General features: G+C 60.6%; 1 protein-coding gene across 5 annotated transcripts in view; it reads left to right on the top strand.

Annotated features, from left to right (window-relative positions):
• The window catches only part of USP36 (ubiquitin specific peptidase 36), a 38798-nt gene extending 30840 nt beyond the window's left edge, over positions 1 to 7958 (top strand). For 2 of the 5 annotated variants that reach the window (XM_023244158.2, XM_045045266.1), the window contains 6 exons: positions 1577 to 2134; positions 2581 to 2792; positions 4376 to 4477; positions 4937 to 5052; positions 5459 to 5610; positions 5905 to 7958. In XM_023244158.2, the coding sequence (XP_023099926.2) occupies positions 1577 to 2134; positions 2581 to 2792; positions 4376 to 4477; positions 4937 to 5052; positions 5459 to 5590 (1120 nt within the window). In that variant the 3' untranslated portion in view covers positions 5591 to 5610; positions 5905 to 7958. Of the gene's footprint in view, positions 1 to 1576; positions 2191 to 2580; positions 2793 to 4375; positions 4478 to 4936; positions 5053 to 5458; positions 5611 to 5904 lie in introns of those variants that run through there. The other 3 variants (XM_019818341.3, XM_019818340.3, XR_006589967.1) reach the window with 3 other exon arrangements.
• Positions 7959 to 14083: the final 6125 nt, after the last annotated feature.

Below are 14083 nucleotides of genomic sequence, written 5' to 3'. Positions count from 1 at the left end.
TGGTGACGGTGACGTGCCTGTGGTCCCTCCCCAGCCTCGTGACGGGACCGCACAGGAGAAGAGGAAGGCGGGAGTCCCAGAAGGACCCTGCGTGGACTCATTTCTGTGAGCCCGCCGAGGGGTGTCTTTTTGCCGCCGGTGTCGTTTTGTGCGTCCCCCCGGTGACCCCCCGAGCGGGCTCCCCGGGCCGTCTGGGCTCGCTGGCCTCCGGAGCTCCGGGCGGGCGTCCAGAGTGGGAGGCGTGGCTCTCTGGGGGGGGGGTCTGTTCAGGCTCCGCGCCGACGCGTCTCCCGGCCTGTTACACACGGGGTGCGGGTGTCCCTCAGGGTGTCGAGCGGTAGGAAGCAGAGTTGCCGATGTGCCCGGTCGCCCGGTGGCCGGTGGGGCCTTTGGCGCCTGGGGAGGGAGGGAAGGAGGCAGCTGGGTGAGGCCGGGACATGGTGCTGGTAGTTTGGTGTTCGCCGTGGGCGCTGATGTGTCCCCCCCACCCCCCGGCCGCCCCGGGGATGGTGTGGTCAGCCGCGTGTTCCCGCCAGCCAGCCTCGCCCGCCCTCGTGCTCGGGCTGGACCCAGCCCAGTGTTTTTGCAGCGGGTAGGTCCTTAGACTCTTAAGGTGTTTGCTGTGTGTTTCTTACTCTTTCTCTGACACGCAGCTTTTTCATGACGTTTGCCAGGGAGCGCGGTAAATGGCGTGGTAGTTCCCTTTGTCCAGGTGTCAGTCTGTTCCAGTTTAGGGAACAGCGTCCTGTTTGCTGCTGTGACCCTTCCCGGCAGGCTTTGTCATCACTCGGTCCCGAATGAGAACAGTGAGGCCCACGGAGGTTAGCTGTCTTGGGACCCTGCCGCCGGCAGGAGGTGGGCCAGAGAGTCTGGCGTGAGGGAGCCCCCGTTCCTGCCCCGTCCCCGTCTAGCCGCGGGGTCCGCTGTAGAGTCTGTTCCCCTGATTTCCCAGAGCCCCCCAAATTGGAGAGTCCCGGTACACGACCCCTAGGCCTGCACCGGCCCTCCTTGCGAGGCTGGCGTCCCGGGCATGAACATCGCGAGGCTCGTGGGGAGCTTAGCGAAGCTGCTTCTCCCAGCACACTCGTGTTGAAAATTAGCAACAGGAGGGGCGCCTGGGGGGCTCAGTCGGTTAAGCGTCCAGCTTTGGCTCAGGTCACGATCTCAACGGTTCGTGGGGTTGAGCCCCGCGTCGGGCTCTGTGCTGACAGCTCGGGGCCTGGAGCCTGCTTCGGATGCTGTGTCTCCCTCCTCTCTGGCCCTCCCCCGCTCACACGCTGTCTCTCTCTCTCCCAATAATAAGTAGACGTTAAAAAAAATTTTTTTTTTAATTAACATCAAGAATTTGCAAAAATACTTCAAACCGTCTGGTGATAGGGACAAAGAGAGATGTTACGATTTTTATTAACTTTGACTTTCGGTGTATTTGCGTCTTCTCGTGAGTCTCTTTTCTCACTCGCTATGTATGACCAACGTACGTCTAAGGTTGACAGCGGGGAAAACCACCTGAAAGGGAAGGGGGCCGAGGGTGGGTGGGAAGGGCCCGGCTGTGCATCAGAGCAGTGTGTCCTCACAGGGCGCTCTCACCTGCTCCCAGACCATCCAGCCGTCCGAAGCTCCCCGTCGGCCCCTGCTCGTCACTGTCCAGTAGCCCCCAACCCCTCGGGACGTCAGACCCACAGAGCTGCTCCTCCGCCTCTGCTCCCCTGCCTCAGGTCAACGGGGGCTTCCGGGCCCCTCCACACCAGCTGCCGGAGGCCAGCAAGCCCCCCCGGAGCCTCTGTAAGAAGAGGAAGAGGAACCGGAGGGGAGAGACGCAGGGGCGGGGCTCAGAGACGTGCGCCTTGGCCGCAGCCCCTCCCGGGAAGAGGAGAAAGAAGAAGGGGAAACGCGCGGAGGCCGTGGACGCCTCCCCCCTGCAGGAGGGGCAGGTGCAGAGGCAGCACCGGGGCCTCGAGCGCAGGAAGGAGGGCCGGGCGGAGGTGCCCGTGGACCGCCTGGAGGAGGAGGGCGGACGGCAGCAAGAGAACGGCCAGCAAGCGGGGTGCCACGTGAGCGGCAGGAAGAGGAGGCGGGAGGGAGCCGAGGGCCTCGGCGCCGAAGACGGCCTCCCGCAGGACCCACCGTGGCACAGGTGAGCGCAGGGAGCCAGGCGGCCTCCCACCCCGCCAGCGACACGGTCTGACCCAGGTGGGTGTCATCTGGCCATACAGCGTGCCGACCAGGCTTCTAGGACGTGGCCGCGTCCTCAGGTGTCTCACCGGGGCGGTGAGCGGGCGGCATTGTTCCAGAGCCGGCTGGCGTGGTGCGTGCCCCCAGGCGGCAGGCGCCGCGGCCGCGTCATCCGGCCTGTACGACTTGCCCGGGTCAGTTGCAGTTATGGGCTTTTCTCCCCGACCGTGGCCTCGGACAGCTAGCACGCTCTGTCCTGCTCACGTCGGGGGGTGGGGTGGGGGGGGCAGTTTCTCAGGGGGGGCTCTTCCGCACAGTTAGGTATCTGCCATCTGGGAGTTCCGGGGCGAGTGAACCCCCACTCTCACTCCCCGTTTGCTCAGAGCTGACTGTTGACTGACTTCCCAGCAGCTGTTCTCTCTTGGATGTCACCGAGTCAGAGGCCAGTGCAGCATCTCCAAGGAAAAAGAAAAAGAAAAGAAGGCAGCAGGAGTCACGGCAGGAAGTACAAGAGAACGGGCTCCCCGAAGCCTGCAGGGGCGAGACGCAGAGGGGCCCTGCCGTCCCTGGGAGCCAGCCCTCACCGGCCGTGAACGGCAGGCGGCCCGGGGACCGAGCAGGTGTGCACCCGCCGAGGAGGGGGAGCCGGGGGGCTGGGCCCGGGGCCGCGTGGCTGTACATCCGGGAAGGGGACCGCAGGGGAAGGGGGCTGGGCACAGGCCTGCTGTATCCCAGAGGCAGGTGCGGTGCAGGGGGAGGGGCCAGGATGAAGACCTCTTCCCTCTGCTCTGTCCCCGTGGGCAAGCCGCCTGCCCTGGGGGTCACTGCCTCCCCATCCAAACGAGCATTCGGCTTGTAACTACTCTGGAGAAGCAGAGAGGTATACGCGTGCGCTTCTCCACGTTCTGGGAATACTGTGTTTTTCCCGATTCAGGGCTCTTCCTGCCTGAACTTTCCCGTCAGGATGAGTCCTGGGCCATCCAGCCTAGAGTTCCTCCGTGACTCTTGAACTTGGAGTGTCGGCCTGGGTTTATATTTGGCCTTTTCTGAAGATCACGTGGCCTCTTGCTGCCCGGGTGCCCAGTGTTTCGGCTGTCCCCAGGCCTTAAACGCCCGTGGCTCAGCACCTCCTCTGGCTTTTGTTTCCTTGTTCCCTCAGAGCTGGCCAGCCTCAGCTGGGTGCTCCTGACACAGCGTGTCCGCTAAGCGAAGGGTAGAGAAGGTCACCCCTGCTCGGGAAGGGACCCGGCAGGCGGCAGACTCCGTGAGATCTGCTCTGCTGCCTGGGGAACCGGTTACGTTCGTGCTTTTGGGGGCGAGCGGGCTGCTGGGGAGCGCTGTGTATTTGTCCAGCCCCTGAGAAGCGAATCTGGGCGTTGATTACCGTGGGAAGCGCTACCACGAGGCCGTGACGAATAAGGCGGCCAGCGTGTCGAGAAAACGTCCGCACGGAGGTGGCCACGGAGCAGCCTGGCCGCCGTCGTCAGACCCCGGCTTGCTCTGTCAGCACGTTGAGCACGTGGAGACGGTGCTCGGGCCACGGGGCCCACCGCCCGGCGCAGGTGCCCCCGCGGCCCCTCGTCTGTTTGCTTCCCATCCCGAATATCACAAGGCTGGGCTTCGTGGGCAAGGGCCTTCACGGCCGGGAGACGGGGAGAGCGTTGAGGTAGCTCAGCGGGACCACTGGCCCGGGCCGTGCTGTGGAGCAGGGCAGGAGGCTGGAGAGGGCAGCAGGCACTGGCCGAGGGGCACCGCGCTCGGGACACGAGCCCACAGTTCATGGGGTCGCTGACAAAGTGGAGGCCAGGAGAGCAAGGTCCGCTTTGTGCTGAGGGAAGGGAATCCGTTCTGGCAGCTGTAGGCAGAGGAGCTCGGGCAGAGGTTGGGACCAGGCAGACGTCGTTTCTAGAAGCCTGAGGAGGGTGGTCAGAGCCGTCAGTACCCAGGTGTCCGTGGTGGCCTGGCCGTGCCGGGACGGGGCTGAGAGACCGCCTCCCTGGAAGCTGAGGTGATGCTGGTGCTTTGTGGTTCCCTCCGGTTCCAGCCCCTCATTTCTGGCCCCTTCCCTGGAGGAGGCGCCGGTTCCCACGGTGGGGCGCTGGGGTTTTGGTCTTTTCCGAGAGTCGGGGTGGTCGGTGGCCCGTCTGTGGAGAAGCAGTCGGGTTCTTCGTGAGAGGCAGACATGGTGTTTGTCTGATTGTAGGGCAGGCACGGGCTCCTCGCGTGTCCTGGGTCCGAGACGGGGAGGCCGACGTGCTCCAGGAGCTGCTTGAGTATTCCTCAGATAAAGCCTACGGGAGGAAAGGTACCGGTTTTGAGCCTGGGCAGCGCAGAGGACTCAGATGGGCCCTGGGGTCGCAATCCTGGGGTGCGGGAATTGCTGGACTCCAGAGATGAGCCGAGGAGTGTCCGTTCAGAACCGGTCCCTGGGGGCGGGGAGAGCAGACCCTGTGCCCCTGGGCGGCGCGGGCCGGGCGGGCACGGGTTGGAGGGAAACATCCTGCGCCTGAGACCTCTGGTAAACGAGGGCGCGGGTCTGAAAGGGACTAACTGCGGGCTGATGATGCAGAGCCAAGGACGTCTGCATGGAAGTCACGGAACCGCTGACTGTCCTGCTCGCTGCGGGCCCCTCTGCCCTCCCCCGTCCTCTGCATGTCCGTTTCACCAGAGGGTGGCACTCGAATGTTTGAGTGTATCAGGAATAGGCCCGTCCCTGTCTACACCGCGTTCTGGAAGCCGGTGCACAGAGGTGTCTGTTTTGCAGTGTTGACGTGGGACGGTGAGGTGTCGGCCGTCAGTCAGGACGCCATTCAGGACAGCAGATGGGCCCGCGCGGCCACGGTGATCGACGACTGGGACGAAGAGTTCGATCGAGGGAAGGTACGGGGGTGTGCTCGTGGCCGGCGTGGCGGGGTGCTCGTGGTGGCCCCGCTGAGGCCTGGCTCAGGGAGGACTAGGCCCTTTGGGGCGGTTGGAAGTGGCAGTGGCCTCGTGAAGTCGTCCGGGACGGCGGGAGGTGGGCTGCTGGGCTCGATGCCGGCCTGGCCGCTCTGAACGTGGCGTGGCCACGGACGAGGCGTCTGTCCCCCGCTGCTTTGTTCCTTCCCCAGCAAGGTGGGGACAGTGGGGACGCCTCCCGCGGGCTGCACGAAGAGAAAGCCTGTCGATTTGGTGGCATGTTGAGATCTGTGTGCCCCCCCCCCCCGCAGTAAGCCTTCACGAGGGGCTGCGGGAATGGGGACGAGCCCTTTTTGGGAATTGTGATGCCTGCGGTTTCTTGACGCAGGAAAAGAAAGTGAAAAAGTTCAAGAAAGAGAAGAAAAGAACCTTCAACGCCTTCCAGAAACTTCAGAGTAGACGGAACTTTTGGTCTGTGACTCACCCAGCTAAGGCTACCAGCCTCAGTTACCGCCGCTGAGTTTGCTGCTGTCGAGATGGGTCAGTGCGTGTGTGTGTGTGTGTGTGTGTGTGTGTGTGTGTGTGTGTGAGTAGCGGATGTCAGTGTGGGGTTCTGGGCTGTGTCTGGTGCATATGCGTGTGTGTGGTGAGGTGTGTGTTAAAGGTGGGGGTTGTGTGATGAGGTGTAAGGGTGGGGGGTGTGGTGCGTGTGCGCGGGACAGAGCTGGCTCCGTCTGATGTCACGTGCTGACCGGTGTGGACACGCCCTCCGGAACGTTGGCGGGAGTCCCAGGCTCTCCTTTCTCGTCAGGAGCAATGTCCTTTGCCCCACAGCCTCCGGAGACGAGGTGTCCATCCTGGGTCCTGTCCGTCTGAGCTGAGAGCAGCCCCGCTGAGGACTTTGTGCCCCGTGGCCGCCAGGCCGGCACCGCGAGCCCGCCGCAGGAGGACGGCCCACGGAGGCCCTGGGCTTCTTTGGATCGGGACCTCTGGTGTCACGGCGTGAGCCGCACGGTGACGCGCAGAGCGGGTGGCAGCACGCCGGGCCGGCGGTGCGTGTGGTCCGCGGGGGGCGCGGGGGAGGACGGCGGCCGCACCCCTCCCGGCGCATCCTCGGGCAAGAGGACGAGACGTCCGTCCCTTGCTGCCGGCACCGCCGTCTGGTCCCGGCCTCCCCGTCTCTGCGGGGGGGGGGGGGGGGGGGCTCTGTCTATGCCTTAAGTGTCCCCTCAGAGGGTAAGCCCGGGGCCGCCGCCCACCGCACTCCTCCCTTTTCTGGAATCGGGGGCGGCCCTTCTGGTGTATCGTCCCCCGCGAGAGACTCTAGGCCGGCTCCGGGGAGCAGGGGCCTCGAGACGATGTGCCGACACGCCTGCCTTTCCGGCCGTTTATTCCGAGGTGGCTTTGCCATTCCTTCCCCTGCAGCTGCAGCGACCCGCGGGTCTTTATCGAGGTGGTGGTCTTGGGGTAGAACCCTTTTCTTTTGCTACTTAATAGAAGACTTCCGTTTTGCCAGGTCTGTGGCTTCCGTCAGCAACATGTTCCCTTCCCCCAGTACGCGATACCAGCTTTATTTGCTCAATTTTGTGAGTGCTTTTGAATTGAGATGATTGTATGATTCGAGATCGCTTTTTTATCTTGCTCAAGCCGTGCCTGCGACTTGTAATTTAATAAATGTGGGAAACCCTCAGTCGAGGTGGCGTTTTCCGGAGAACAGACACGTGACCCAGTAGTAGAGGGCGTAGAGGTCAATCTTAGAGCGACTCCACGGAATACGTCTGCACGTCCTTTCCTCTTGGGAACGTCCGCGTGGAGGTGGACTGACGTCTGGTGTGGACCTGTCCGTCCTTCGCGGCCTGAGGCCCGCCGATGCCCTTGTCCGGCACCCCTGTGCCACACTCTTCCCGAGCCTTGCCGCTTGCTCTGGGGCCGGGGGGGGGGGGTGGGGATCAGAAAAAGCGTTACGTGTTTCACAGAGGGAGGTACGTTAATTTTTTCACGGAGGTAGTTGTGTTTGGTTTTCCTTTCTGTCCTTCTATTTCTCTTTGGAAAAGGTGGGAGAGTACTACTACCCTGGCCCGCTCTGGGGCTGCTTCTGGTCCCAGCAGGAAGCTTGGGTGCTGTGTCACCTGTGCGGGGGCCTTTTGGTTTTTCAGAGGACGGAACCTTGTTCGTAGATGAGGGTTGCTCCCCACCCCACCCCTCCCCAGTCCCCAGTGTTCTATGGCCTTGTCATCTGCCCGTTTGTGGGAGGAAGACAAGGGCCTTTATGGGCAGGGCTTCCCCCCCCCCCCCCCCCCCATGCAGTGTTGACCTTCATTCTTATATGGCCCTATTTTTCTGGAACGTTCTATAGTTGAAAAGGGAAGTTCATTGTCTGCAACACAGAATTTGTCTCTTTTCTTGCTCCCTCTTCAGACCAGGCTCTTCCCTCATCCACTGTGTAATTATGAAACCTTTTTCTAGGAAAACATGCCCGTTGTGTCTTGGGCGGTGCTGAGCACTGGCCTGTCTACAGCATTCATCACTGTTCCGTAGGGGCAAGCCCTTTCCTCCCGCAGAAGGTCGTCAGCCACACTGGGAAGGGGAAAGGGTGAGCCCGGAAAGTCAGTCCAAACCCTAGGAGATGTGTAAATATATAAATATATATAAGTAACGAAAGCTTTTATATGATAGCAGTCACTTGGTTGACTTAGAACACGGGTTTAATTTAACTTTGTGTTTGGGGGGAAGGGTCCCCCTCTCCCATTGGTCCCGTGCGGCCTCACTCACCTGCCTTTTCCCGGTGGGCTCAGCCCACTGCGTCCCGTGCGCCACGCCTCCGCTCCCGGGGCTGAGGCGCCCCAGACGTTGCCAAGATCCGGGTGCAATAAAACGAGTTTTTGTGAGCCCTGCCCGTGTCCTCGTTTTTCTGTTTTTCTCCCTTTGGTTTTGTCAGAGTTGCATTCCAGCCCCCGGCACAGGTGAAGGCTTCCCCGTGGTGTGGTGCTGTAACCCGCCGGTACGTGGGAAAGCGTAGAGCAGATCTTCGTTAAGGAAGAAGAGGAACCAAGGGGTTTATTCGAGTGTCTTAATAAATACGTTTATTGGAATTTAAGACAGAGGAGCCCTTTGAAGTGGCCCGCCAAGCCTTGTGGGTGATTTGCAGGGAGGACTGCGTTGAGGAAACTTGGAAACCGTAGCATTCCACTGAGGTTTGCTGCTGTTTGATTTTTTTTTTTTTTTTTTTTTTTTTTTTTGTAACTGAATAACGTCTGGGTCTCTGCAGGGAAAGAGGAGAGAGAAATGATAGGTTTGATCGAACTGTGAGTTTTCTTCAGTCAGCAAGAGCAGCACAGGCCTCCTGTTTGGGATCCTCCCGGCTTGGCTGGTGCCCGGCGGAGAGCAGGTGCGGCCGCGCGGGTCGCGCCCCTTGAGCCCCTCCTGACGCGGGCAGACGGGCCCAGCTGCTCTGGCCACACGCCGGGGGGCGTGGTGAGGAAGACCGGATGCCGGGGTCCACACAGGAGCTTAATTTGGGCTCATCTGCTGAGCGGGAGGAGCCGGGTCTGGAAGCTGGGGGAGGCCACCGGGGGCGGCAGGTCCCCGCACAGGTGACCGTGACCCTGATCGGGAGGTTACATTTGGCCAGAGCCCCACCTGTGAGTGGGAGACGGAAGTGAAGGCGGCCCTGGGCTGGAGGCAGGCTTCCGGCAGGTGGGTTCGGTTCCAGGTACTCCGCGAACACCACCGGGCAGGCCTGTTCCCGAGCCCCGCGGCTGCTTCCCTCTTCCTCCCCCTCAGTGTCTCCTCCGAGTTCCCACCCAAACATGCCCGTCATACCCGGGGCCTTTGCCACGTCACTAAGAGCAGATGAAGTGAGACCACAGCTGGACGCACACCCAACGGGGTGCCCGGTGGGGTGGGAGAGTTTGGGGCGGCTGGTGGCAGCCCAGAATCCCGGCTGGCAAAGCCCAGCTCGTGTCCGTAGTTCATGAATCGGGCTGGGCGGCGGTAGGCTGGGGCTCCGCTTCAGCTCCGGGGCCCGGCGGGCATAGGGGCAGGACCACCTCCTCATCACTGTCACTTTTCCAAACTGTAGGGGTGCCGGCCGTACGTGTAAAGGTGAACAGAGAGCTAAATCTCCCAGGTGGCCCGTGGTCTCTAGGGCAGGGACAGGCGGCTCTGGGTGCGAACCACGAGGATGTCTGTCCACAAAGCGTGGGGTATGTTTTGGTGGATGATGTCGGCATGAGCCACGTCGTGCGGGCGTCTGCGTGTGGGGAGTTCCCGTGAGCTCCTGCTCTACTTGAGACGAGAGTTTGCAAGGTCTGGTTGGCGCCGTGGACTCTGGAGTCTGGTGGGGGTGGAGGGAAGACAGGTGAGGACGACCCGTCCACTCGCCGGCCAACAGTTGCCCCAGGACGGCATTGGAGGCGGCAGTGGAGAGGTGGGGAGCTGGCATCCAGGAGCAGAAGGTTCCGGGTGGGGGTAGGACAGCTCCTGGCCTGGGTGGGCAGTTGAGTGGCAGAACCAGTGTTCCAGGGAGGCCAGTGGGTGACAGATTCCCTGCAGTGATGCAGTCACGCCCGAGGAATGCGCACATTCTGGGAACAGGAACCTCGGGAGGGTCACAGGGGTGAGGTGTAGGTGAGCTGTGGGCTCCGAATGTTGGGGTTCAGAAAAGTCCAGGCGTTTGGCCACTGCCCCGACCCCCACCCCCTTACCCCACTGACCCACGCGGGGGACCCGCTGGGGTCACCATAGCAGTGAGCGTGCCCTCTGGTCCAGAGAGGGGCCTGAGTGCCAATCCCTGCCCTGAGTATCGGGAGCGTGGATGGCCTCCGTGCAGACAGGACACAGCAGGGGAGAAGGAGCCCCTCGGGGGGCTGTGAAGACACCTGATTCTTGGTAGGTGCCCAGCAGCGTGGTTCTCCCCCGGCCCCTCCCTTTGGCCACACGCGTGCCTCTGCGCGTCTGGACCAGCTGGCTGCCCGTCTTTATGAGGCTCTGCCAGCCCCTCAGTGGTTTTCCCAAACGCCGTTGCTCCCTTCCCGCCTCTGTGCCACTCACTCTTGGCGAATGATTTCCAATCCCACTACAGGAACCCCCTCCCGCTCCGAAGCAGAAGAACAAACCACGAGGAACCACCTGCCCCCCATCTTCCTCTGCTCCTGGTGGTTCCAACACTCGTGGGGCAGCAGAGTCAGCTGGGCGGGTTATTCCAGGCCAGTGTGAATGAAACTGGAACCCGGGAGCGAGGCTTGGGCGTCGGCATTTAAGACCCCTCTGCCTGCATGCTACTGGGCGGCCAGTGCCGAGAAGCGCTTATTCTGGTCCCGAGCGGGCCTCAAATGTGAGCGCGCGTCAGAATCACCAGGGGGTCGTTCAGACACCCACGTTGCTGGGCCCCATCCCCCGACAGTCTGATTCAGCGGGCGGGGGCAGGGAGGGGGCTGAGAGCGCGCATCTCGAACGCTCCCAGGGGGTGCTGGATACGATCCAGTGGTCCTATGGAGTGGCCGGCACGAGGGGAAGTTTGGGAAGGAAGTCAGGTGCGTAGACGGAAGACGGGAAGACTTATGCTTGACCCGTGGGGACCGCCACAGACCACAGACGGCAGAAGATGCGCCCGCTTCCCTCGGTAGGGCTGGTACCCTGCCTTTGCTCTGGAGGCCAGCCTCTTCCACCCTCTGGGGGTCCGTCTGCCTCCTCTCATGACCTGTTCACTTGTCTGCCACCCTAAAACCCCTTGTCTCTGTGTCCGCCCCAGCCACCGTCTCCCCCAGCCAAGCCTCCGCTTGCTCTCTGCTCCTTCCTCGAGGTCCTCAGCGTGCTGCTGTCATTACTCCACTCAGCGGCCCCATCCCCAATGTGACGGGCATTTGCCACAAGCCCTTTTCTGTATTTGCCACTGTTCACTGCCCCCCGCCAAGAGTTCTTTTTCTTTTATTTTTTATCATTGTTTTATTTTAGTGCAAGCGGGGGAGGGGTAGCAAGGGGGAGATAGGATCTGAAGCCGGCTCTGTGCGGACAGCAGTGAGCCTGACGCGGGGCTCGAACCCACGAACCGTGAGATCACGGTCTGAGCCAAAGCCGGACGCTCAACCGACTGAGCCACCCAGGCGCCCCCTTTTCTGTCCTTTAGATGTTAAAGCTGTCGCGTTAAATGGAGCCAGAATCCGTCGGCTCCGATCAATACATCTCACTGCCCGATCAATGTAATCCTGCTGAACGTCTTTTTCTGGATGTCCTTCTGGCGAGTTCTTGGCCCGTCTTTTGTTTGCCTCCTCTTAGCGGGTCCTGCTCCTCCCGGGCCCCTCCGTGGCTGGGGGCTCACCCCCTACCCCGTTGCCAAATCCGGAAACGTGGCCACCCCCCTGCACACCTCCCTCCCGTCACCCCCACACACTCCAGCAACGGAAGTCTCATCTCCCCAACGTCCCGTCACCGCCACCCGTCTCTAAGCTTGAATCCCCATTTTTGTCCTGACCCCCCCCCCCCCCCCGCCCCAAGAATCAAACCAGCTCGACCTCCCGTGGGCCTGCTTCCTGCTCTGGTCTCCTGGCCCCCAGGACGATCTTTCAGGACAGGAAACCCTAGGCAATCGCCCCCTACAGAGGTTTCCCACACCTCTGGGCTAATCCCTAACGCTGACTGCACCTGCACGGCCTCGGGGCAGCCGTCTGTCAAGGCCTCGGAAAACACGCGGGGGCCCAGGGCTGGGCGGGCGTGCTTCCTCCAACACAGTCTCTGCCTGGCTCTCCTCCAGGAGCAGCTGCTGCTGGGAAAAGAGTCAGGTCAGGTCGGGTCCCAGGGTCGTGGGATCAAGCCCCGCATCGGGCTCTGCACTGAGCGTGGAGCCTCCTTGGGATTCTCTCTCTCCCTCTCTCTCTCTCTCTCTCTCTCTCTCTCTGCCCCTCCCCTGCTGGTGCAGGTGCTCGCTCGCTCGCTCTCTGTCTAAAAACTAAAATCATCAAGAAGTGATCTGTGTTTATTTTTTTTTAACACACCTCTTCCTCCTCTTTCACGCTGATCATTCCGTTTCCTGTCTTACGAGGCCACAGTCACGTGCTTCCGGTGACCAGCAGTCACTGGCCAGAGCAGGGTCCCGGAAATCTTTGTCAGGGGAGTGCACTGGAAAAGCCGCTTGAGGAAGCGTCACTCGTGACTGTGCATGTGGCCCGTGCTCGGAAAACGGGCCGCCCACCCTCCGCCCACATCACTGGCTTCAAATGCCACTCCTTTTTGACGTGGCAGCTTCCTGAGCCCAAGCCCCTGTGCGGCCCCCTTTGCTTTGTTCTGTTTCACAAGCGAAATCATCGGGGCAAAGTCTGGCGGGAACTGGAGCCCCCCCACCCCTCCCTTGGAAGTGAGAGCCTGAATCGCGTGGCACGTGGCCAGCTGTCTTCTGGGCGGCACGGGAACAGTTGGTGACAGCTGGATACAATCAAGTTCCATTACAAACAGATTTTAAGTGCCATTCACACAGAAGAAATTGCGAGCTTTAGCAAAATAAAATCTGGGGGTTTTCAAAGCAAGACAATGCCCCAATCTCGGCCCGCACGAGCGATCTGGTCTGTGGTCTCTTACGTGTGCGAAGCACCCTTTCCTCCCCAGCGCCCCGCCTGCCGGGAGAGTGGAACCAGAGAGCCAGGGAAGAACCCCTCGCAGGCCAGCTGCCCGGTCCCCTGGCTTGGGTTTATGGAGGACGCCGGGTCGAATGCCTTTCTCAACACCGTTCCCGCTCGCGTGTATCGGCTTTTCTAGAAGAGCCCCTGCCTGCCTTCCACTCTGGCCTCAGGTGGACACGAGATCATGACCTGAAACCGAAGTCAGATGCTCAACTGACCGAGCCACCCATGCGCCCCTAAAAGTTCTATCTTAAAACTTTAACAGAGGTATAGGGGCACCTGGGGGGCTCAGTTGAATGTCTGACTTTAGCTCAGGTCATGATCTGATGGTTCATAAGTTCGAGCCCCACATCAGGTTCTGCATTGACAGTGTGGAGTCTGCTTGGGATTCTCTCCCTCTCTCTCTCTCTGTCCCTCTCCCTCTCTAAATTAATTAATTAATTAAATTACTATAAATAAATAAATAGGGGCACCTGGGTGGCTCAGTTGGTTGGGCGACTGACTTCAGCTCAGGTCATGATCTCGCCGTTCGTGAGTTCGAGCCCCACGTCGGCCTCTGTGCTGACAGCTCAGAGCCTGGAGCCTGCTTCGGATTCTATGTCTCCCTCTCTCTATGCCCCTCCCCTGCTCGCTCGCTCGCTCTCTCTCTCTCAAAAAGAAACATTAAAAAAGTTGTTTTCAATAAAACATAAAATAGGTACATATTTGGCCTTTGGTATATATGATGTATAATTTAAAAGCTCTATATGTCCCAGGCCTACCATAACAAAGCCCCACAAATTGGAGGGCTTGAAACAACAGAAATTTATGCCCTCTCACCATATGCTTCTGGACGCCTGAAACCAGAAAGTGTGGGCTGAGCCGCACTCCTTCTGACGCCCCCAGTGGCTCTTGGTCTGTGGTCACAACCCTCCAATCTGCCTCCTCTGGGTGTGTCTGTGCCCTAATCTCCTTTTCTTAGAAAGTCACCAGTCATTGGATCAGGGCCACTCTAATGGCTCCGTTTTAACTTGATTCCATCTGCAAAGAACCTATTTGCAAATAAGATCACAATTCACCGGTGTTGGGGGCTAGGGTTTCAAGGTTCCTTTCTGGGGGCCCCACTCCAACCCCTAACAATATGGGAGGATGTGTAATGAAGAGTCTCTCCTACTCCTCCCGTCTGTCTCTGGCAGGAGCTCTCCGAGAGGCAGGCATGGCCCGGGCACTCCGCGAGGGTAGGGCTTTCCTGCCACTCTCTCCGTGGCTGTGTCCCCAGCACCTTGAACAGTGCCTGGTACGGCGCCGGCCCCCAACACACATTTGTCGGGTGGCCGAACATACAAGTATAAACGTCTACTACGTGTGTAAATATTTTTATTCCAAATGGGAATGTACGCTCCGGTTCTGTCCCTGCTTTT

This window comes from Felis catus, chromosome E1 (assembly GCF_018350175.1).
Source record: "Felis catus isolate Fca126 chromosome E1, F.catus_Fca126_mat1.0, whole genome shotgun sequence".
Classification (NCBI taxonomy): Eukaryota; Metazoa; Chordata; class Mammalia; order Carnivora; family Felidae; genus Felis; species Felis catus.
Note: the sequence above shows the minus strand (reverse complement) of the source record. Positions and strands in the feature narration are given on the sequence as shown.